The 23508-nt window shown below is 50.1% G+C and overlaps 1 protein-coding gene and 1 long non-coding RNA gene across 2 annotated transcripts in view; one reads left to right on the top strand and one right to left on the bottom strand.

Annotated features, from left to right (window-relative positions):
• The window catches only part of LOC128844819 (uncharacterized), a 42917-nt gene that overhangs the window by 9584 nt on the left and 9825 nt on the right, over positions 1–23508 (top strand). The gene's annotated exons all lie outside the window — the stretch shown is intronic.
• Positions 334–21850, bottom strand: METRN (meteorin, glial cell differentiation regulator). The gene is made up of 4 exons (XM_054042834.1): positions 21463–21850; positions 15945–16372; positions 6586–6645; positions 334–4090 (listed from the first exon to the last, which is right to left on the bottom strand). The coding sequence occupies exons 1-4, from the start codon at positions 21549–21551 to the stop codon at positions 3774–3776; spliced, it is 894 nt and encodes a 297-aa protein (XP_053898809.1). The 5' UTR covers positions 21552–21850; the 3' UTR covers positions 334–3773.

Genomic DNA, 23508 nt, shown 5'->3' with positions numbered 1-23508 from the left:
CAGACAGGTTCATTGGCATCAGGATAGGTTAAACCAAAGGACCAAGGCTATTGAGTTAAACAGAGATACACCAGGGCTGAATTTGGCACTGAGTTTGCTTTAATCACATGATGCTTCTACCTGGGCGTTTCATGGGCTAAGTTTGTTAGCTGCTATCCACCTAGAAAGCCCTGTGAAAGCCTCTCTCAAACTTGTTAAGCTCTTACAAAATCTCAGTTATTAGTTTTTGTTAACTTTCCACAAACTCAGTTTTGTTTCAAAACTAGTGAGACAGGAGCACAGCCTGACTCAGTGTCCCCAGAAAAAAATCACGGACGCAAGAGTTGCTAGAAATACAGATTTTTTTTTTAATATGGTGTTTCAAAACCACAGATGACAAGAAATCTCATTATTACAAACTACACAGAATCAGGGCTTCCTTCCTTATCTTGTAAATCGACATTATATGTATAAACTCAATTACAAAGCTTCTCATGGCCATTGACTACACCCTACAGAACGGTGACAGCTAATGTGCCTGGCAGTGTTTTACAGCTGTGGCGATGCACTTTATATTAAGATTTCAAATTAAAACAAAACAAAACCATGCTTTACACATAAATTTTAGTCTTAAAAAAATCACAAATTTGGTATCATTATAACTTTAGTGCACATAGGATGTCTCCACTCCATTGTCAAATATCTCTCCTCTCCCAAATAAGCATTTTTGGATAGGAAGAGGGCCAGGATTATGTAAACTGTCACTCACTGGCCTCAGGTCCCATCCACACTACATGTGAAACAATGGTGTTGTAACCTGTCTCATCTAACCCTTTACAATAGACATGTCTCTGTGCTGCAGATTTTTCACAGTGCAACCATGTTACCGATGTTTGTGTGTTCACACCTACCCTAGGTGTGAACACACAAACCTAGGCAGTGCATTGTGGGAAAATCTGGGCCGCTCTCATGACACCTCAACAGGGTCTAGAGTACAGGACATGCTGCAGCAGGGGGACCAAAGCATGCTGGGCTGTCCACCTGCACAGCAAAAACATGTTACGAACTGGTGACAAGAAGCCAACCATGTTCCAGGCTAGATCCTAAATGAGCCAAAACTACCTAGGTAACTGCCATGATTATTAACTGAGTGTTAATAGTGTTGTGTATGTAGACACAAGCCATAGTTAGAGTCAGCTGTGCCACTAATGAGTTACAAACTCAATTGGAAGTTGTAGTGTAGCCTAGGCCTAAAACTGGGCTTTTAGCAGCAGTTTCCACATGAAATTAGGAGCTTGCTGATAGTTAACTGGTGTGACTGACTTCATCCCAAACACCTCTCAGACCTGTTCCTTTAACTCAAAATTTCCGTTCTACAACTACTGAGCACCCCAAAGTGGATGTGTCAGCTTAAAACTGAAAACCCAGATCTCCTTCCCACATACCCCAATAATCAAACCAAGAGATTGTTCTTCTCTGCAGTTGTCCAAGTTCCAACTGTTTGTAAAGCAATGACCTAGAAGAGAAGAGTCTCTTGAATCTCTTGATCCTTAGTCCTATCTCCTGTTCTCCAATAACAGGCTTCTGCTTTCTTGCTTTCTCCTCCCAAGATCTTTGCTTCTGCCTGAATGTTTCCATCAGCAGCTGTTGCCTCTCCACTTTCCACCACCAGTAGTAGTAGATTAAGGCTGAAGCACACTGATCTGGGATGGCATGACAAGCTCTGTTCCACACATACAGATTCTCCATAGGGACTCCTCACAATGTTGCAAGTCCATCTCCTATAATACACACATGGTTGGCAATGCTGTATATCTATAGTGTGTTGAGATTCCATCAACTCAGAAATACACAAGCTTCAGAAAGACAAACCTGTGCTCTCCAGTCACATCTCCTCCATGCACTCTGGCTCCCACAGGTGCCATTAGTTTATGGGGTCTATTATACAGGAGCCTTTTCTTCAAACTACAGTCTATCCAAATCTTCATTTTAACAAAGCAGAATAAATGCCTTAGCAAAGATTTCCCTGGTGAGAGTTTGCTGCTGTTCTCACAGGAGTCTTGACAAAGCTGTGGCTGGGATGATTTAGTTGGGGATTGGTCCTGCTTTGAGCAGGGGGTTGGACTAGATGACCTCCTGAGGTCCCTTCCAACCCTGATATTCTATGATTCTATGAGTCACACTGGACTGCCTTCTGGACCACTTCATGCTGAATTTCACAGAGGTTCTTCCCACCCCTCTTGTCCTGTCAAGGCCCGTAGATTATGATCATAGACCAGAGACAGCACAAAAGTGATGCGAAAATGGTGTCAGCTTCTTTAGTGCAGAGATGAAACCAGACTGGAACATCAGAACCAGAACCCTGAATCTGGGGAAGGTTAGAGCTAATCTCAGCCTGGGCCTGCCTCTGCTTTAAAGTTTCCTAGAAGCTTTTTGGTGATTCTGCATTTTGGGTGTTGCTGAAGGCAGGGACAACGCCAGATTTGAGGGATGGAAGTAAATGTGTGGAGAGAGGTGGCTCCAAAGTCTGTGCATGGGGCTTTGAGCGAGGGCTCTGCTGGCAAGAGCTTGAAGAGCAGCACTGAGCTTGCGTATACATTCACATAACGGTTTAATCAAAGTCTTAGGGCTGCCTGTGAGGACTCCGTGGGGCAACTTTTTGGCAGCTAAGTTCAGAGCCACGGATAGGCAAATTTCTAGCTGTGATCCATTAATTTACATCCTTTCAAGAGCCCACCCAGCGGATATCCCCAACCCTGCTCCAACTCTCCCCCATAGCTCAGCTATCCCCCATTTTCCCATGCTATGTACAAAGCAGTGTCTTCACATTTCTACCCAAATACTAAATGGAATGTAAACATGATATCTGCCACTTCCTAGGTCTTCCTCCCCTCCCTAGAGGGGTGAAGTTCCTCTGGGGGAAGGAGAGGGAGCAGGGCTACTTCAGAACCAAACTTTGTCAAGGCAACAAGGCCCCGATTCTACAAAGCTCACAGATGCCTAAATACCTTTGAGGCTCTAGGCCTTAGTCCCTTTGAAGTCAATGGGACTGACAGCATGTGCTCAAGAACTTTGCTGAATCAGGTCCTATGGATCAAACCAGGTGCAGTTAGAATGGCCTCTTTCTTCGGGCAGGATTTTCAGACAGGCTCCCACACCATTGGCTAGTTTTGCCAAAGCCTTTTTCACGATGTGTGGGTGTATTTCAGTGCAAAATGAGGAGCAGAGTTGCTCAAGCATTGGTTTCCAGTTCTGGTGATCCATCATCTCCTCCCTGCGCTCAACCCACTCCCATGCTTAGTCTGAACAGTTGCAGTACAGGAAAAGAGTCCCTCAGTGCTGGGACTCGCTTGGAAATGAATCCTGGGATAGCAAGGATGACTTAACAACTGTGGAGAGACTGTGTCATTTCACTGGCATTTTTTGTCCCCTCAAGCAGCTTGACGGGAGGGTTGACTAGAAGTCCTGCTCTCCATTAGTCAGTCCTGTGTGTGTTACTGTTCCCCACACGGGGAAGGTCTAATTCCCTTTATGTTACTCAATGTGTGCCCGATCCTAATCAGAAGTCTGGGGATCTCCTCCGACGGGGCCAGGTTCCTGTTAGCACAGAAGGTGCCTTACAACTTTCTTCAGCACAGAGCAAGTGAAGCAGGAATGGGAACTACTGCAGGTGTGTATGGGATGGGGTGAACTCTTGCTAGCCCCAGGCTGGTGGATGTGAGCCCTTGGTGACACCGTTGCAGCTGGTGATCCCCATTCCCAAGGGTCAGGCTGAATGCCCCTGCCCTCATCGCTCAGTCCAGCGAGACTTCGCAGGGGTTTTCATGAGCCTGGTGTGCATCCTCGTAGATACGCCGGAAGTCTTTGTACCGGGGAGCACAGCTGAGCCAGGCCTCTCCAAAGTGCAGCCACCCCGTGAAGAGGAAGCTGCCAGGTCCCGGTTTCACTCCACACTGCAGCAGGGTGTGGATGCTGCCCATGGATTTGCTGGATTTGCTGACAGGCTGGAACAAAGTGAATTTCTGCCGGTGAATGCGCATGGCGCTCACGCTGATGATGGATTCCTGCATCTCAACATCGTTGGAGACAGTCCGGATGTTGCCACGAATGACTGAGGGGAAAGGTGGTAGGACAGACACAATTACTCACTGATCCAGAGCTGGGAACTGTTGTACTGCTGTGACTTCTGCATCCCTAACTGGGAACACTTAGCTATCTGGGAAAAACTGACTAGGTCTAGGGGCACAGGCGATCCAGGGGGGTCAGTGCACCAGGCTCTTGTCTCTGGAGACCTGGGCCCAAAGCCTGATGTATTTACATGTTCAGTGCACTGGCAGGTCTGCATGGGGATGTGGTGCTGGAATAGCTGAAGGGACTGCAGATCACAATGTAGGTGCATTATAGATTTGTAAGACCAGAAGAGACCACAGGTCTGACCTCCTGCATAACACAGGCCAGAGAAACTCTCCCAGGGATTCCTGCACTGAGCCCAGTTAGCAGTGCTTTGCGGGGAGGGGGAGCTGCAGGAGAGAATTGAGGTTCACTGGCCAAAATAAGAAGGGGAGATACTTGAGCAAGTCTAGGGGACAGTGGCAAAAATACCCATGCTCTATCCATGCTGTGCTCTTATCCTTAGTACCACTACTGGAACTGCATCCCCCCAAAAAGTCTAGTATAGACCAGGGCTCAGTGGGTTCTCCTGTGTTAATCCCCTTGTAATGCAGCAGATGGATGTCAAGTGTTGTATTCTAAAGGGATCATCGCCACCCCTTCCCCCTCTGCTCTAGTTGGTATGTCACTCCTTGAAAGGAATGGCTGGTAAGTTTAGAGAGAACATAAAAGAAAATCCCCCTTCACACAGAGGACAGCCAACCTGGGGAATGTGCTTTTGCTGGGGGTCATTGAATCAAATACATAGGCTGGATACTCATGGGCATTTCCGAGCATTCACAGTTATGTACTGAGATAAAGGTTATGAAGCCTCATACTTCAGTGCATGCACTGATCACCTATGAGAGTCAGAAAGGGATTTCCCCCTCCTTGCACATATTATGTGTAATACTGCACAATTAGCTGGGTGCATTCTAGTGCAGTTGGCCTTCCCTGAATCAGCAGGTATTGGCCTCTGCCAGACCACTTGATGGATTTATAATCTGATCTAGCATGGCAAATCCCTTGCCCTTACGTTTGACTTCTTCATTTCCATGGCAACTCCGGACTGGGCAGTCAGTGACCCCGACCCTCCTTCTACTGTTTAGAGATGCAAATCAGGAGGCTAACAGCGTGTGCAGGAATAATTGGCAACTGTCCACTGTGGCGCAGCCATGTGTGGACATTTAAATGGGAGCAAGGCTGTTTTCGGCTGTGTGATCACAGCCTGGGAGCAAATGACGGCAGCTCTTACCACAGGCTACTTGCTGATGGTATTAACCCTACCGTGGCCTGGCTTGCCAGCTATGAGTCAGCTAATTAAGTGGCAGGAACAAAGGGCAATGTCTGGGTTGTTTGCCATTGTAAAGCTGCCACACTGGGCTCTCTGTGATTCCACAGGAACTGCCCCATGTTTTGCTCAGCATTTGGAAAGTTCATACTGTGAGTAGCTCCCATGCACATGCTCTGTCAGATCTAGACTATGCCCAACCCTGTGTGTGCTTGCAGGTGGTTGGGGAGGATGAAAAGATGGTCCCTCCTTCCCAAGTGCCCTGCCCCTGTGCTGCGAGGGAAGGGGCTTTTCTGCTTTGCCTATGCTGTTGAATTTCTCCCTCTACCTCTGTCTTTTATTTCTGCACCAATTATTTCACTGGAAAGACCTGTGGAATGCAGGGGTGTATTGAAGACTCAACACAGAGTATAGTAAGTAACAGATCTGGCCACACAGTATTCCAGCTTTCATTCCAATACTTACTAGAGCGGGTTGGAACATTTTTGATCAAATGACTTTTACTGAAATATGCAATTTTGTCAAAGCGGAAACGTTTTGCAGAAAAGTATCAGTTTAGCCTGCTTTCATAGGCAAAACTTTTTTTGGCCAAGGGCTCTTTGGTCACATCTGATGAGGGAAGGGAAGCCAGATCGAAAAGCTCACATTTTCCATCCAAAAACAGATGTTTCAACATGATTCAGTTTAGCTAAAATGTGTGAAATGTTCTAATGTGGAACAAAAATAAAGTTCAGAACCTTGAGAGCTGCCAAAGAATGAAACTGTTGCACTCTGCACAGCTCTAGTGCTTGCCAGAGATCTCCCAGAACTCCTTGGCAACACGGGGAATAGATTTCAAGGCCTTTTAATCCATCAACACAGTTCCTTACCACTTGAGATAAGGAAGAATGTCCTTAGCTGTCATAAGGCCTATGACACATAACTGAGCTTTTCTCATTCTCTCTAGTAGAGGCCAGTGGTAAATAGTACTGTTTATTATGTGCTGGTTAGCATGTGTCTTTATCACGGGGACATCAGAGACTGGATTTTTCTTTGTTCTGTGTTTAATTCTTGGATCCACTGATGTCAAACACCCCCAATTCCTGGGAAAAAGAACCCTTGGGGGAAGAGAATGTGAAGCAGAAGAGGGTAACAGTGAATGCAGAAATGGCAGAAGCTGTACTCACCAAAGTCACTAGTGCAAATGGCCATCAAGATCTCGGTGTCATTACACGGCCGGCATGCCCCTGCAGCATCCAAACAGAGAAAAGTTACATTAGAAGTGAGTCCCAGGCTTCCTGCTCAGATATTCCCGAGGTGGGGATGCTGGCTTAATCCCTTTTGTTTGCAGGTGCCACACAGCATCACCATCTGGCCTCCTCAGACCACTGGGTGCCTGGGGCTCTGCCTTTGTTCCCATAAGGGTTGCTCTGCTGCCCAGTGCCCTCTCGGGTCTCCCTCTCCTTGGAAGCTGGCCTGGTGGAATGCAGTTTCCCCCTGCAATAGCACCATGCACAAGAGATGTGGATTCTGCAGAGAAAATACAAAGGTCCCAGAGTCAAGTTCAGAGCTTTAGGATTTGTGTGGGGAAAACTGCAGAGGCAATGTGCTCTGGGGGAGCTCTGCAGTGATCCCTCTGGCTGAGTCAGGATTGCAATGAACTGCTCAGGAGAAGGGAAGAACAAGATGGGGGTTGCTGGTATCCTGCACCAAAAAGCGGTGCCCCCAATTTTTTTTTTACAGCGTTCCTCCCCGAGCGCGCGGTCGCCGCTCCACTTCTCCCGCCTCCCAGGCTTGCCGCGCCAATCAGCTGTTTGGCGCCGCAAGCCTGGGAGGAGAATTAGAGCGGGGGCGGCGTGCTCAGGGAGGAGGTGGAGCAGAGGTGAGCTGGGGTGGGGAGCTGCCGCACGGCTCCCCGGGGGTGGGGGGGAGCTTCCGCGGGGGGGGCACCTCAGGGCAGAGGGGGGAGCTGCCGCGGGGGGCACGCCTCAGGGCGGAGGGGCCGGGGAGCTGCCACAGGGCTGGGGGGGGGGCGCAAGGTGGAAGTTTCGCTTAGGGTGCGAAACTTCCTTGCACCAGCCCTGTCCACAGGATGTGCAAGGGGTCCATGGGCCATTGCAGGCAGAGGCTATGCATGCAGAACATAAGCAGTGCTGGACAGTACCTTCTGCACTGAGGGACAGAGCATCGTGCCCTCTGTGGGCAGAGAACAAGTGTGTTGGAGGAAATGTGGGCTGAAGTGTGAACCTCATCATGCTAATGAGCTGTTTAGCTACACTCTCCCCTCTTAGGCCTCACTCCTGCTCCTGGGCAGCCACAAGTTGGCAGCTGCACTCTCCCTGCCTTGTTCTGTACTTTGTAGCTTGTGCTCACATATGCAACACCTGTGAGAGTTAGATCAAGCGTCCAGCTTTACCCTTCAGTCAAAATACAACCGCCCTGCCAAAGGAAGGTGATGGTCAGTCTTTGGGCATATTGGTTTCCATTCTATCCTGGCTCTCTTTCCCTAGATCTCTAGCTGCTGCCTTCCATCTCTGGTATAGTACCAGTTTGGGAGACTGCATCCCAATTCCTTACTGCCCCAGGCTCTGCTGAGATAACAGATCCTCCCGTTGCTGCTCATCCATGCTCTGATTATAGGAGTACTTGTGGCACCTTAGAGACTAACAAATTTATTAGAGCATAAGCTTTCGTGGACTACAGCCCACTTCATCGGATGCATATAGAATGGAACATATATTGAGGAGATATATATACACACATACAGAGAGCATAAACAGGTGGGAGTTGTCTTACCAACTCTGAGAGGCCAATTAATTAAGAGGAAAAAAAACTTTTGAAGTGATAATCAAGCTAGCCGAGTACAGACAGTTTGTATGGTATGCAAAGGCAGAGGCGGATTAAGGTCTCCTGTGGCCCTGGGTCAGAGCAAGTGGAGGGACCCTGGTGCCAGAACTGTGGCCCCGCCCCACCCTTCTGCCTGGGTTCCTGCCCCTATTCTGCCCCTTCCGCCTGCAGCCCCGCCCATGGTCCCACCCCATTCCACCCCTTCCCGCACAGCCCTGCCCCCATTCTGCCCCTTTCTCTGGCGGCCCTGCCCCTGTTTCGCCCACAATCCCAGCCCATTCCGCCCCCGCCCACTGTGGCCCTAGCCCCCATTCGCGCCTTCCTCCCCCCCCCCATTGTGGCCCCAAGACCAGAGAAGCTCTGTCCCTCTGCCACGGCCCCAGGGCCACAGCAGCGAGTGAGAACTACTCAAGTCCCAGGGCTGCAGCTCCAGGTGCTGGGGTTTCCCCTGCCGCCCCATGCTTCTGCTGGGAACCCAGGTCTTGGCACTGGGGCTTCCCTTGCCTGCCCCATGGCTTCTGCCAGGGCTCCCGGCTTCTGCCACCCCATAGCGGATTTCTAACATGGTGCTCATTTTTCCAGGGCCCCCCAGTTTGCTGGGCCCCCTGGACAAGGGTAATCCGCCACTGGCAAAGGTCACTCTCAGCAAAACCCCCCCTTTCTCCATAGTGCAGGGCAGCTCTCCACTGAGCAAATGGCTGTGCAAGACTGGTTCTCAACCAGGGGTCCAGGGCCCCCTGTGGGGCTGTGAGCAGGTTTCAGGGGGCCCACTAAGCAGGGCTGGCATTAGACTTGCGGGGGCCCAAGGCAGAAGGCTGAAGCCCCACTGCATGGGGCTGAAGCCCAGGGCTCCAAGTCCTGCCACTTGGGACTGAAGCTGAAGCCTGAGCAACTTACCTTCACGGGGTCCTCTGTGATGTGGCCCTGCTTGCTTCCCCTAACACTGGCTTTTATATGCAGAAAACCAGTTGTTGTGGCACATATGGGCTGTGGAGTTTTTATAGCATGTTATGGGGGCCTCAGAAAGAAAAAGATTGAAAACCTCTGGTGTAAGGCACTGTTTAGACTGCTCCACTGCCCCTCCAGAGAGCATAAGGCAGGGATGGGCAAACTACAGCCCGCGGTCTGGATCCAGCCCCTCAGGGCTTTGGAGCCGGCCCATAGGATTGCCACCTCCGTGGCGCTGTGCTGCGCCGCTCCCAGAAGCAGTCGGCACCACGTCCCTGCCGCCCCTGGAGAGGGGGGGGCAGAGGGCTCAGCGCACTGCCTTTGCCTGTGGGTACCTCCCCCGAAGCTCCCATTGGCCAAGAATGGGGAACCGCGGCCAATGGGAGCTTCGGGGGAGGTACCCACAGGCAAGGGCAGTATGTGGAGCTCTCTGCCCCCAACCCGCCCCAGGGGCCCGAGCAGTGCGGGGTCAGGGCCAGGGCCGTTGCATGCCACTGCCACCCTGGAGCCACTCCAGGTAAACGGCGCTGGGCCGGAGCCAGCACTCCGAACCCCTCCTGCACCCCAACTCCCTGCCCTGAGCCCCCCGCCTGCACCCCAACCCCATGCTCTGAGCACCCTGCCTCATTCTGCACCTCTTCTGCATTCCAAACCCCTGCCCTGAGCCCCCCCTGCACCCTTCCCTGCACCACTGCCCTGAGCCCACCCCGTACTGTGCACCCCCTCCTTCACCCCAACCCCCTTCCCTGAGTCCCCTTGTACACCTCATACCCCTCCTCTGCCCCAACTTCTTGCCCTGAGCCCCTTCCTGCACACCGCACCCCTTCCCACACGCCGCACTCCCTCCCGCACCCAAGCCCCTGCCCCAGCCATACACTCATGGCCCTACAAGCAATTTCCCCACGCAGATGTGGCCCTCGGGCCAAAAAGTTTGCCCACCCCGGCATAAGGAGTTAAGAGACCAGAGAAAGCACATTTCAGAATTGGTGCTCTAGCCGCCGGAACCAGAAAAACAAGTCAAGACACCACTGCCCATCCCTCCGCCCCTGGAGTTCACACTCTGGAGCAGAGACTGAAAGAAATCCTTAAGTTGGGGTGCACATCTGTTTGAGCCAGGCTGCCCCCTGTGCTGAGGCCATGAGGATGGGCAGGTGCAACAGGACTAACTGCTGTTCATAACCCTCTCTGAGCTTTGCCAGATCTCATCAGGGCCTCCCAGAGGATTCAGGGGACCTGGGGCAAAGCGGAGGAGCGGACATAAAAAAAGGTACCACCCGCTGCAGCGCTTGTACTCACCGGGTGGCACTCTGAGTCAGTGGTGGCGGCGGGTCCTTCACTCGCTCGGCGTCTTTGGCAGCACTGAAGGGCCCACCGCCGAAGTGCAGCCAAAGACCCGGACCACCGCCGGGTGAGTAGCCAGGGAAGGGATTCTCAGCCAGGGCTCGCGGGGCCCCAGCGGGGCCTGGGGCAAATTGCCCTACTTGCTCCCCCACCCTCTGGGCAGCCCTGGATCTCATGGGCTAACCCTGCTTGGGCCATACACTACTTGGCCAAAAGAGGAATAATATTTAGCATTCATATTTCTCAAGCATTAATTTATCTTTGCATCTCCCTTCCCAAGGACCCAGGGAAGCATTATTCCATTTGGCAGCAAAGAGAAGTAAAGTGACTTGCCCAAAGCAACACAGTGAATTGGCAGCAGAGTGCAAGAACTGAGCTCACAAATTCTTGACTATTAGCCCTAAATTCAAGTCACTAGACCACACAGCTTTTGTGTATCATGTTCCCCATGGAAAACTTTGTACACTTGCTTCATTTCTGTGGCATGGTGCCCTCCCAAAAACACACTCATAGGCTGATGTGTTCTGCCCCATCATCCTACAGTACTGTAGTATCTTTCCTGTAAGGCTGTCTGGTGGGATGTTCCAAGCGTGTACACCTGAGTTGCAGGCTGGGCAGTCCACACACACATGAATTTTGGCCCTGCCTGATCTCCAATTTCTAGTAGTATTATTATGCACTCCCTCTGCGACCTCTGTCAGTTGGCATCAAGTGGTCCTTGGGTCACAGTGAAGCCTGCTAAACAACCAGTGGGGCATTGGACGATCAAGATGCTAAAGAAGCACTCAAGGACAATAAGGCCATTATGGAGAAATGAAATGAATTCTTTGCATGGCTGAGGACGTGAGGGAGATTCCTAAACCTGAGCCATTCTTTTTAGGTGACAAATCTGAGCATCTGTCCCAAATTGAGGTGTCATTAGAGGAGGTTTTGGAACAAATTGATAAACTAAACAGTAATAAGTCATCAGGCCCAGATGGTATTCACCCAAGAGTTCAGAAGGAACTCAAATGTGAAATTGCAGAACTACTATCATTTAAATCAGCTTCTGTACCAAATGACTGGAGAATAGCTAATATGATGCCAATTTTTAAAAAGGGCTCCAGAGGTGATCCTGGCAATTACAGGCTGGTAAACCTGACTTCAGTACCAGGCAAACTGTTTGAAACTATAGTAAAGAATAAAATGGTCAGACACATGGATGAACATAACTCGTTGGGGAAGAGTCAACATGTTTTTTTGTAAAGGGAAATCATGCCTCACCAATCTACTAGAATTCTTTGAGGGGGTCAACAAGCATGTGGATTAGGGGGATCCAGTGGATATAGTGTACTTAGATTTTCAGAAAGCCTTTGGCAAGGTCTCTCACCAAAGGCTCTTACGCAAAGTAAGTTGTCATGGGATGAGAGGGAAGGTGCTCTCATGGATTGGTAACTGGTTAAAAGATAGGAAACTAAGGGTAGGAATAAATGGTCAGTTTTCAGAAGGGAGAGAGGTAAATAGTGGTGTCCCCCAGGGGTCTGTGTTGGGACCAGTCCTATTCAACATATTCATAAATGATCTGGAAAAAGGGGTAAACAGTGAGGTGGCAAAATTTGCAGATGATACAAAACTACTCAAGATAGTTAAGTCCCAAGCACACTGCGAAGAGCTACAAAAAGATCTCACAAAACTGGGTGACTGGGCAACTAAATGGCAGATGAAATTCACTGTTGATAAAAGTGAAGTAATGCACATCGGAAAACATAATCCCAACCATACATATAAAATGATGGGATCTAAATTAGCTTTTACCACTCAAGAAAGAGAGTTGTGGATATTTCTCTGAAAACATCCACTCAATGTGCAGCAGCAGTCAAAAAAGTGAACAGAATGTTGGAAATTATTAAGAATGGGATAGATACATAATAAGACAGAAAATATCATATTGCCTCTATATAAATCCATGGTATGCCCATATCTTGAATACTGCATGCAGATATGGTCGCCCCAGCTCAAAAAAAATATATTGTAATAGGAAAAAGTTCAGAAAAGAGCAACAAAAATGATTAGGGGTATGGAACTGCTGCCATATGAGGACAGATTAATAAGACTGGGACTTTTCAGCTTGGAAAAGAGATGACTAAGGGGGGATAGGATAGAGGTTTACAAAATCATGGCTGGTGTGGAGAAAGTAAGGAAGTGTTATTTACTTCTTCTCATAACTCAAGAACTAGGAGGTCACCAAATGAAATTAATAGGCCTCAGATTTAAAACAAAAAGAAGTATTTTTCACACAATGCACAGTAAACCCATGGAACTCCTTGCCAGAGGATATTGTGAAGGCTAAGACTATAACAGGGTTCAAAAAAGAACTAGATAAATTCATGGAGGATAGGTCCATCAATGCCTATTAGCCAGTATGGGTTGGGGATGGTGTCCCTAGCTTCTGTTTGCCAGAAGCTGGGAATGGACGACAGGGGATGGATCACTTGGTGATTACCTGTTCTGTCTATTTCCTTTGGGGCAACTGGCATTGGCGGAAGACAGGATACTGGGCTAGATGGACCTTTGGTCTGACCCAGTATGGCCGTTCTTATGTTCACAGACCCCTCTTTCTGCTAGGTGCTGTATGTACGCATAGCAAGAGACAGCCCTAACCTAAAGCAGTTACAGGCTAAACAGACAGGATCGACAAGGAGAGGGAGAAAGCAAGCATGACCACCCTTGCTTTACAGCTGGGGAACAAAGTGCTTAAATGCAGGGCCGCCCGGGGGGGGGGTGGCAAGTGGGGCAATTTGCCCCAGGCTCCTCAGGGGCCCCCATGAGAGTTTTTTGGGGCCCCTGGAGTAGGGTCCTTCACTCTCTCCGGAGACCCCGGAAAACTCTCGCAGGGCCCAGGCCCCCAGAGCTTCTTCCACTCCGGGTCTTTGGCTGCAATTCGGCGGCGGAGTGTCCTTCCGCCCCGGGACCCGCCGCCGAAGTGCCGGGTCTTCGGCGGCAATTCGGCGGCAGGGACCCCCCGCCGCCAAAGACCCCAGGTCCCCTGAATCCTCTGGGCGGCCTTGCTTAAATGACTTGCCCAAGGTCAGCCGAGGAGTCTGTGGCAGAGCCAGGAATTGAACCGACTCTCAGCGTGCTGTGTTAAGCACAAGACCAGCCTTCCTCCCAGTACAGTTTATCCTTCCCCCAGTCTGTCAATCTAAAGTGCTTTACAAACAGCAATTCATGTAGCCTTGCCCCTCCCCTGTATGGTAGTTCATTGTTGGCATCCCCAGTGCAGAGAGCAGGAAACCGAGCAGTTCAATGACTTGCCCTGGGAACAGAATACAGAGTCCCTGACTCAGAGCACACTCACGGGACCACTGTGTGCCCTTTGAGGAGGAGGCTCTTCTACTGAAGAAACTACCTGTACAAACTGGGAGGTAAGAGCCAAATGTGCTCCATAGCAGCACTAACCATCTGTTAACCTCAAACCAGTCCCTTTGAAACTGAACTGGTGACAGCCATGATGGGAGACGGGCAGCTCCAGCCATTCTTGGGACATTCTGAACATTCATGAATGCTATTTCTCACTAAGGGGAAATGTTTCCTCTACCCCAACCCCAGTGTTCTTTAATAATCGGAAATACACAGTGACTTACAGCTGGCGGTGGAGGAAGGCAATGACATACTCCCCTTCTGTGAGGCTAGAGATGGAGCCAGGGATTTGGCTTGAGCCCAAGTTTCCCTTGGTCTGGATGACCCCTACGACATGCATGTGCCTCCCTGGTTCAAACACTGCTGAGCTTTAGGGCTGAGAACCCAGAGCGGGAGGAGAACTTTCCCAGTGTTCAAGGTGCCTGGGATTCAACAGTCGGTTTCTGTCCTCTTATGCAGACAGGCTTAGGTTGTATCTAGGCTCGAGGTTCCCAGACAAGTCCTTGTGGCAGGTGTTGGTGTTATGGTACCTTTACATGGGGTGATGAACCTGACTAGGACAGACTCGCTCCCCAGGCAGGAAAGGGATGCTTGGCCTGTTGCTAGCTCTGTGGCAACATACTGCTAATTCACCCAGCCCACAGCTTCCAGATCTTTGTGCTCTTTCCCTGACCAGGGGCCAGCTCTGCTGCCATTGGAGGCTGTTCCTATGGCTGGAAAGGTGAAGAGGGGGAAGAGAACCATTGCTGCAGGGCCAGGCTACTTCTTTCCAAATCCCCTCTCCTGAAAAAACAGTCACACTAATCCCATGTTTAGGGTTCCCAGGGCGCTGCGAGAGAGCAGCCCTTGCGGTTCCTATGGGGGGAATGCCTGGGTTGCCATGGTGACCAGGAGAGCCCCTTATCTCTGGGGTGGCTGAATGGCAAGGATGTCTCTCGCGGGCCCCACAGTGGACTTTTGTTAGCTCAGCCATGAGGCGAGATGGTGCCAATTAAACATGCCGATAGGAGCTGCTTTGCGATCCTCCTCTGGCTCCTGGCTTCGCTTTCTGAACATGCTCAGGCAGAGAGGCCAGCTTGGGTTACTGTCCTCTCCCTGTCCCTGACAGGAGGCCCACATGATGCGGGTCCTTTAGCATCCAGTGGCTGGAACCTCCTGAAGCTTATGCCTCTTTGCAGCCTGGAGCTGCAAGACACCCAAGAAGATTCCCACTGATCAAAGAGCTCCTACTGTGTAACAGCCACGAGGCTCAGGGTCCTGCTATCGCTGTCAATAATGGGCCCAATCCTGGCACCTGACTCATGCAAAACTTCCCATTGTCTTCAATAATCAAGGAGAATTTTGCCTGAGCACAAACTAAGTAAGGCCTTGAGGACTGGCCTGTTATTAACTAATTATCCTGTAAGGTACGTCAGCAGTGGTACCCTGATTTTACAGAGAGGGAAGCTGAAGTACAAAGAGGTGAAGCAATTTGCCCAAGGTTACACAGTGAGTCAGTGTCAGAATCAGGAATAGAGCCCAGAAATCCTGGGTCCTTGTGCCCTGCTCCAGCAAGCCTCCCTCTCTAAAAGGATGTGCACAAGCCTAGATTTTCAGCTGGCCCTGGTAGAACAATGCAGTAAGGAATCTTATCCTGCTGGAGCAGCAGCTTGTGTCAGGAGGGCACTGCTATGGTGGATCTCACCATCCTTGCCCAGTGAGGGAGGAGCCTGGCAAAGTCACAGAACAGGACAGGAGGCCAATACGGATTAGCAGCGAAATTGGTTAATAGTCATGGTGTAACCCACACACCTCCTGGGTGGGGTGTTCTGTTCCCTCTAGAGGCCACTTAGAGAGAGAGATTAATGAGTCTTCTTTACAGACTTAGCTAACAGCTGTATGGCTTTTAGCTCATGCCATAGCGGCTCATGCATTTAGCTCCAGAGGTCCCAGGTTCAATCCCACCCGCAGATGACCAGGGTCTGTCAGTGTTACATTTGCACCCTGTGGAGCCATGCCACTAGCTATTTACCTTCCATGCTGAGGTTGCTGGAGGGCAGTGAGAGGCGTGAGTTCCAGTCTCCCCGCAGCTCATAGCGGAAGGCAGCGATCCGACGGCTGATGTCCTGGTGCAGGGTAGACTGAAGGAACAGTGCTACTTTCTCCTGGGGCAGCCAGCTGAAGCAGTGTACCCTGGGGCGGAGGGATGCATCTGCTTCAGACAGCAGCAGCTCCAGGATCCCATTCCTCTCCAGATAGATCTGAGCTCCTCGGAAAGTGCTGGAGGGCTTGATACAGGTGGTGACCTGTCTGGGGCTCTTCCCTTTGGCTGCAGTGCTCGTGGGGAGGCGGGGGGAGAGGCTGAGGCGTAAAGCCCCAGCTGGATACAGCCACTCCAGTGAGCCCTCAGCACAGTGTAGAGAGATCTGCTCCACGCTGCCTGATTCCTGGGACAGGCCACTGCAAGGGGAGAACAAACTAATGTTACCATAGTGCTAGCCCAGTGGTTCTCCTCAACTTATTATACATATGTGGCCCACAATGTGTTAGCTGGGCCGCAGGGGCCAGGTGGCAGGGCAGCGGCAGCCCGGACCCCGACCTGGACCCCGGACCCCTGCCGCATGGGGCCAGCTGCCCACCCCAGACCCTTGCCGCACGGCTGCCCCAGACTCCTGCCACACGGCTGCCCTGAACCTTGGAGCTTGTGAGGCCAGGCCAGCAGCCCTGGACCCTGCAGGGCAAGACGGACTCCCATCCTGGACCCCTGCTGCACAGCTTCCCTGGACCGGGGCCGGCTGGCTGCCCTGGACCCCAGAGCTCACGGAGCCGGACGCCTGCCTCGACCCCGGACCCCTGCTGTGTGGGACGGGCTGGCTGCCCCGACCCCGATCCCTGCCACGCAGGGTGGGCTGGCTGCCCCGACCCTGGACCCCGCCCCGTAGCTGCCCTGGACCCTAGAGTTTGCGGGGCCAGGCAGCTGCCCCAGGCTCACGACCCTGTGGGGCTGGCTGGCAGCCCTGGACACCTGACCCCGTGGGGCCGGCTGGCAGCCCAAACCCTGGACTCCCACCATGTGGGGCGGGATGGCAGCTCTTACCCTGACCCCGCTGTGCTAGGTGGTGGGACAGCCCAGATCCCTCCACGCTGGGAACCTGGCAGACTCTGGCATGCGTTTGGCCTTTAGCACACAGCTGAGCTGGGCCACAGCTGTATGCTAATTGGGCTGCATGTGGCCCCAGGCCCCGGGTTGAGAACCACTGTACTAGCCCTTTGGCACAAGGCTCTCTATCCCAGCATGCTCCTGGGCACTTCAGCTCCCACCATGCAGCAGATTAAACTAGCATCCAATGGCCACAGCTACCAGCACTGACCCCACTTGCCCAAGAGCCTTGGGAGTAGGATTAGGCCCTGATCCTCCAAGGTATTTAAGTTAGGTGCTTACATCCCATTGATTTGAGTGGGAGTTAAGCGCTTAACTCCCTTGCAGGATCTGGGTCTTAGTGACTGGGGCACTCCATGACGGAGTGAGAATGTCGGAGTATGGCTGGTAACAAAGAGTCAGGCTGAACACTCTCCTGACTGCTCCTCTTGTCTTCCTCCTCCAGTTCTGGGCTGGCTTCATGCCTACTTGCTCCTTCCTCGAGGAGCAGCCTGCTCAATTACTATGCAACCAGCTTGGAAATCACCTGTTCCAGGTGGAGATGGACCTGAGTCAGACCTTGGATCCCCAAATCCACCCCCCCTTCCAAACTTCTTAGCTGTTCCCCATTTTTCTCTGGGTGCTGAACCCAGACCTTGGCTCCGGACACCCTGATGCTTTGGTGAAGTTCAGACGCAAATGCAGAGCTGGGGGCCCCTTTGTCTACCTCGCTGCAGAAGCAGCATGACAATCATAGAATCCTAGGCTAGAAGGGACTGCAAGAGTCAGCTAGTCTAACCCCCTGCCAAGATTCAGCATTATGAGGTGCAAAGGCTCCAGGAAATGAAGCTGCTCCTATTCCAATGGGTTTGGAATGCCTATTATATCAGCATCTCCCAACCAAAGACACCAGTAAGCTTGAATATATGGCATACCAGGCTCCAGGCCTGGACGTCTCATGCTCTTCTTTATCCAAATTATGCCTGATCCTCCCAAGAGATGGACATGCAGCTCCTCTTTTCCTAAGACTGCTCCTCTTTTTGGCTGCCTGGCCACTACCAAACTCCTCCCTCCCATGGCCAGAATTTTCAAGCCTGGTCTCTGATTGTGAGGGGAGGCCCTCAGGGTTTTTTTTTTTTGGGGGGGGGGGGGAGTACGGGGGCTAATATCTTGCACTTTATTGTCTGAGCTACTGGGCCCCAGCAGCTTGTAGAGATTTCACTTGTGGATGCTCAGCACCTCCTGGTTCAAGGTGCCTCTAGAAAGTACCTACAAATCACTGGCCTCTGTGACATTGTTGGCCTAAGGTTTTGTCATAATCATTGAGTTTGGGGCCGGAAGTGGCCACCAGATCTAGTCTGATCCCCTGCATATCCCAGGCCTCACACACCACTCGGGAGTTTTTGTTGTCTCCTGGCTTTTGCTTTCCTAACTGAAAGGACAGAAGCTCGGTACAGGAAGTCTGCATGGGGCCCTGGTCAGCAAGCCTTTCCTTCCAGAATAAATGGCAATGTATAGTATTCCCCTTACCCAAAGGTCAACCCAAGGGGTTTGGCTGAGAAGCGACGGAGAAGGCTGGAGCCCCACACAGCCGTCCTAAGAGATGTCCATCAGAGGGAGCTCTCAGGGGAGGGCAGGTTGTGGGGGCTCTGGGAATAGCTTGCCCCTGCGCCCTCCTGTTGTCTTTTACAAATTAAAGCCCAGCTTTCTCCTGAATCCAAGATGGGATTTACTCTGCTTTTCTTCTGCTCTCACCTGTTGTGCAAGAAGAGATTTGAGGCCATTCAGAGTAAACTTAGTTGAGCAGCAGGCCTGCAGATACTTGCTCTGGGCAAAGTAATCCTGCTGCTCTACTATGCTGCTGCCTTGTATACATCTCTAGGCACGCGGAGTGTGCACAGAATAAACAACAGAGAGTGCAGGGGGGAATCCCCCTTGCTGGAGGATGGCCTATGGCCTCCACTTTTCTCCATGCTAATGTTTAGAAGTTATAGCCTCTCCTGGAGCCTTAACCTAGCCCCTCCCTGCAGGCCTGGAACCAGGGGCGGCTCCAGGCACCAGCGCATCAAGCGCGTGCCTGGGGCGGCAAGCTGCGGGGGGGGCGGCCTGCTGGTCACCATGAGGGCGGTTTCGGCGGCAATTTGGGGGTGGGTACGCCGAAGGCGTGGGACCGATGGACCTCCCACAGGCATGCCGCTGAAGGCTGCCTGACTGCCATGCTTGGGGCGGCAAAATACATAGAGCCGCCCCTGCCTGGAACAACCGTTTGGTACAGGAACTTGGTGTCCTTCAGTGACATTCCCCTTTTGGAGGCTACTGATTCTGTTAAATCTCTGCTGTAAAAACAACAGCCAAACGTTTCCAAAGTAGTTCCAAAGCTTTTGGAGCAGTGAGAGTGTAACAACACAATATGCATACTTCTCCATTCTTTGCACTATCGCACTGGTAAGCAAGCAAAAATCTCAGCAGGAGGTGGAAGGGTCTTTAATCCACACTGAACCAGTGACAGTCATTTGACCTGTTTTTGCTCCTTTGTAGTTAACTCATCTGTAGAATTGCACATAGGCAAAAACACTGAGAAACAGATGCTGCCACTGAACTATCTTACGGATGTTTTTTAAAGTGCCCATGGTGCTGCCATCTGTAGGTCTAGCTCTCCTATCTGCAAAGGCATTTTCACAGCAGTTAGGTTGTCTCTCATCATATAGAACCATAGGTTTCAAAGGGACCGCAAGGGTAAAATAGTCTAACCCCTTACCAAGATACAGGATTTGTTGTGTCTAAACCATCCAAGACAGATGGCAATCCAGCCTCCTTCCATGTTGGTACTTCAGCATGGCTTGGAGGCCTCAGTCGGGCCCCACTGTCCTAGGCACTTAGGGTGACAGATGTCCCGATTTTATAGGTACAGTCCCGATTTTTGGGTCGTTTTCTTATATAGGCTCCTATTACCCTCCACCCCCTGGCCCGATTTTTCACATTTGCTGTCTGGTCACCCTATAGGCACTGTACCCATACAATGAAAAGGTGTTCCAAGCCCCAGGGCTCTTATAGTAACTGCTTGACAAACCTTGCTTTGCTCTCAGCTCTGAACAATGTTTGTGGTTTTAAATGGCTCCTTGGCATGGGAGTTCTGCAACCTCACAACAAAATCATGTCAAAGAGCAATTTGGCTCATGTATTAAAGCAGGCTGATCAAAGGCTTTTTATTTTGAGGCTTTCACTTGAGTTATTTTCCTATGAAAGCAGGCAGCATGGTGTATTTGGAAAGGATCAGCTACTGCTGCATCTGATTTTATTGTTCACTATTGATATTATTATGAAGTGCAAAACAGGTTGGGACGACAGGGAATCAAGAAACTGCAAGTGGCAGAGGTCTGTAACTCTCACTTGTCCCTGTAACACTGCAGGGAGTAAGATCACTGTTTAATTCTAGGGGGCAGCTTTGATCTTCCAAGGGGACATGCCATAAAAATGAGAAAAAGTAAACAAACCCCAGCACTTTCAGTTCTTTACTCCTTTCTCCCCACCTCCACCTTGCAAAGAAACAATGAGAAGCCTGCAGCCCAAGGATGCAATAAAACAATCAGCACACCAAGTAAAACCCACCACTATGGAGCACAGAGAAGCTGGGGTAGCCAGCAGGAGGGTGTATGTGGTGCAGAGACCATAACTTATGCCGGAGGACACAAGATGCTGTCCCTCACAGAGACACGGTTTGGGAGGATGGATGTTGTTCTTTCAGACTGGATTTAAGTTAAAACCTTGTAAGCTTTCATCTAGCTAGCTTTGAGGGAGATACTTTCCCCCTCTGATAGCAATCAGGGGATGGGGGACAGAACCCAAACCATCACCTCCTTAGGGGAAAGCAATCTATTTTCCCCAGAGGCTCTGTGAAACTTAAATTCAACTGACTAAAAATGGCAGCCACAAGAATTGGAATTTTCCTTTTCTCAAACATAAAGTTGGAAATTCAATATTGCCTTGGGCACAGTTTAGTAAGAAAAATGCAAACTTCTGGTTAAAAGCTCCTCTCCTTTACACCATTGACTTCAGTGGGTTTACTCCTGATTGACACCAGGATAAGTGAGAACAAAATCAGGCCCCCTCTCTTGATACTTATAGCGGCTCAGTCAGAACATGCACTATCCCATCCACCAGCTCCTTTCTTAGAGTGACACCCTAACCCCCGCTGCACCAGCCTTTTATTCATTAATACCCATCCAGCCATCCAAACTCCCACTGAAGACAATGGGGCTGGAGGATCTGAGGCTGCATTATTAACAGAAAGTTATCTGAGTTTCTGGACAAAGCAGATAGTTTCCCACCATAGGGCACATTTAGCACTGTGCGATCTCTGGCGATCCTTGCCAATGGTTACTTATTTTTAATTGAGGACCGAAGTCCGTACCTCCCCCTCCAGCTGCACTGGTCTTCTGAGTAACTGCAAAGGACCGTGTCCAGGACACCAAGGCAAAGAGCCCACAGCACCAAAGGCATCTTCTCTGAGATCTCGTCTCCCAAGAAAGCAGAAGGAGGAGGAATCAAATGCCAGAGACTAGTGTAAATCCTTCCCCAACAGACACCATGCTGGAATGTGCGTGGGGAATTAACGCCTGCATGTCTCCGCCATCCATCTCCCCAGGCCTCCGCCGCAAAAGCTGTCAGGCTGCAAAGCAGGATTTCCCTCCTTCTTCCTGCTAGTCCGGAGTGATGCTGTGATTCAGAGTCAGGGGGAAAGCAGTGGAGATGAAAGTGACCAAGAGGCTTATAGTGAAATTGACTAAGGTGTCCACAGATTGCTGGTCAAATTCAACTACGGTGGACTAAGGGGTGAATGCGCGGGGGACGAGGGGGGGGGGAGGGAGATGATTTGTGATTCTCCAATCGGAGCAGGGCTCGGAAACTTTTAGCCAATTGGAGCCGAGAGAAGGATGAGGCGTGGGCTCCCTTTCCCCATCAACAACTAGAATTTGAGGAAAATATAATTAAATAGAAAAAAAAAGAATGAAAAAGCTGATTTGAAGTGATTGTTGTCCAGATGCGAGGAGTTCAGCACACAGACAGCTGCTGGTGTGCACAGTGATTTGAGAGAAGGAGGATGTTTAATTTTTGAGAACGGTTTGGGGAAATATATATATACTGCTGATTGATTAAATGGTAAAATATACATGAACACAACTTGTAAACAAACCCCTTTCTCTTACACATATACACAACATGAATAATACACTGAATCAATGAGCCTTTTGCACATAGGATCTGACCTCCCGAGGACTAATATTTATCTTGGAAAATGTGATTGTCAAATCTGTGGTTCTGAGGTGAGCTAAACAGGAAATGCCAGCTTGGGTAGATCTAATCAGGATGCAGGTTGTTTGAATTATAAATGGTATTTACAATATAAGTTAAGTAATATCAAATTATGCATAAAGGGCCAAATTTCATGTCCCTGCTCAGTTTTTACTTCATCCTTATTCAGAGCATGAAGCCAATGGAGCTGTGTACAATCTTAAGAAAGGTTCTTATAATTTGAGCATCTAACTTTGTAACAGGATTTTTGCCTGACTTAGAACTTCAAAATTTGGCTCACTGTGTATCTGAGCCAACCCTTTTTTTGTCTGTAGCAATGCAATAGAATTGCATTACAGGTTTGTTAAGAGCTCTGAAAACATACAGGGAATGCGTTCCTCATTACCCAGTTGTTGCTGTTATTAGCCTGTTCATCAGCATAGCATAAAACTTCTTTCTTTCTTTCTTTCTTTCTTTCTTTCTTTCTTTTTTTGCAAAAGCCGTTCCTAATGATTTTATTTTTTTCAGACGCTATTGTCCCAGGTCCACAAGCCCTGCAATTAATTAAATTTCCATTGGAGTGATAGCCCGCCAAAATGTTTGAAATAAACATGGAACAATTTCAATGCAATGATACAGGCAAGAGAACAAAGTCTCTAGGGAGAGGGTGGAGCAAAATGGAAATGAGGGATTGTAAATTTGGATGGAAGAAAGAAAGAAACGGAAGGGGGGTTGGGGTAGGGAAAAGGAGGCTGAAATCTGGATTCAGAGCTCTCAGGCCATGAAATGATACTGAAAGAAGTCAATCTGTTGGAATCCATAGAAAATGAGTCCAATCTGAAAGTGGTGGCATGGTCCATTATTATGCTCTTGTCTGATAATAAACCAGCAGCAGAAGAAGTTTAAGGTGGAACAAGTCCTGGGGGAAAGCTTGTGAGTAGAAAGGAGCTAGAGGAGAGATGCACACAGAAGGATACTGTTGTTAAATTAGTGTTAAATTAAATTAAATTAAATACCGAGGTATGCCAGAGACACCACCCCAGTCACAGTGACTGTCAGCCCAGAAGTTGGCATGTTTGTTGGGTAAGATCTTTTCAGTGGATGGATCTGATCAAGGTTTCCTTCAGTGTGTAAAACCCATTTCACGTTCATTTGTCTGGGTTTA

Source organism: Malaclemys terrapin, chromosome 10, assembly GCF_027887155.1.
Source record: "Malaclemys terrapin pileata isolate rMalTer1 chromosome 10, rMalTer1.hap1, whole genome shotgun sequence".
Lineage (NCBI taxonomy): Eukaryota > Metazoa > Chordata > Testudines > Emydidae > Malaclemys > Malaclemys terrapin.
This window is presented reverse-complemented; position numbering and strand designations above follow the sequence as displayed.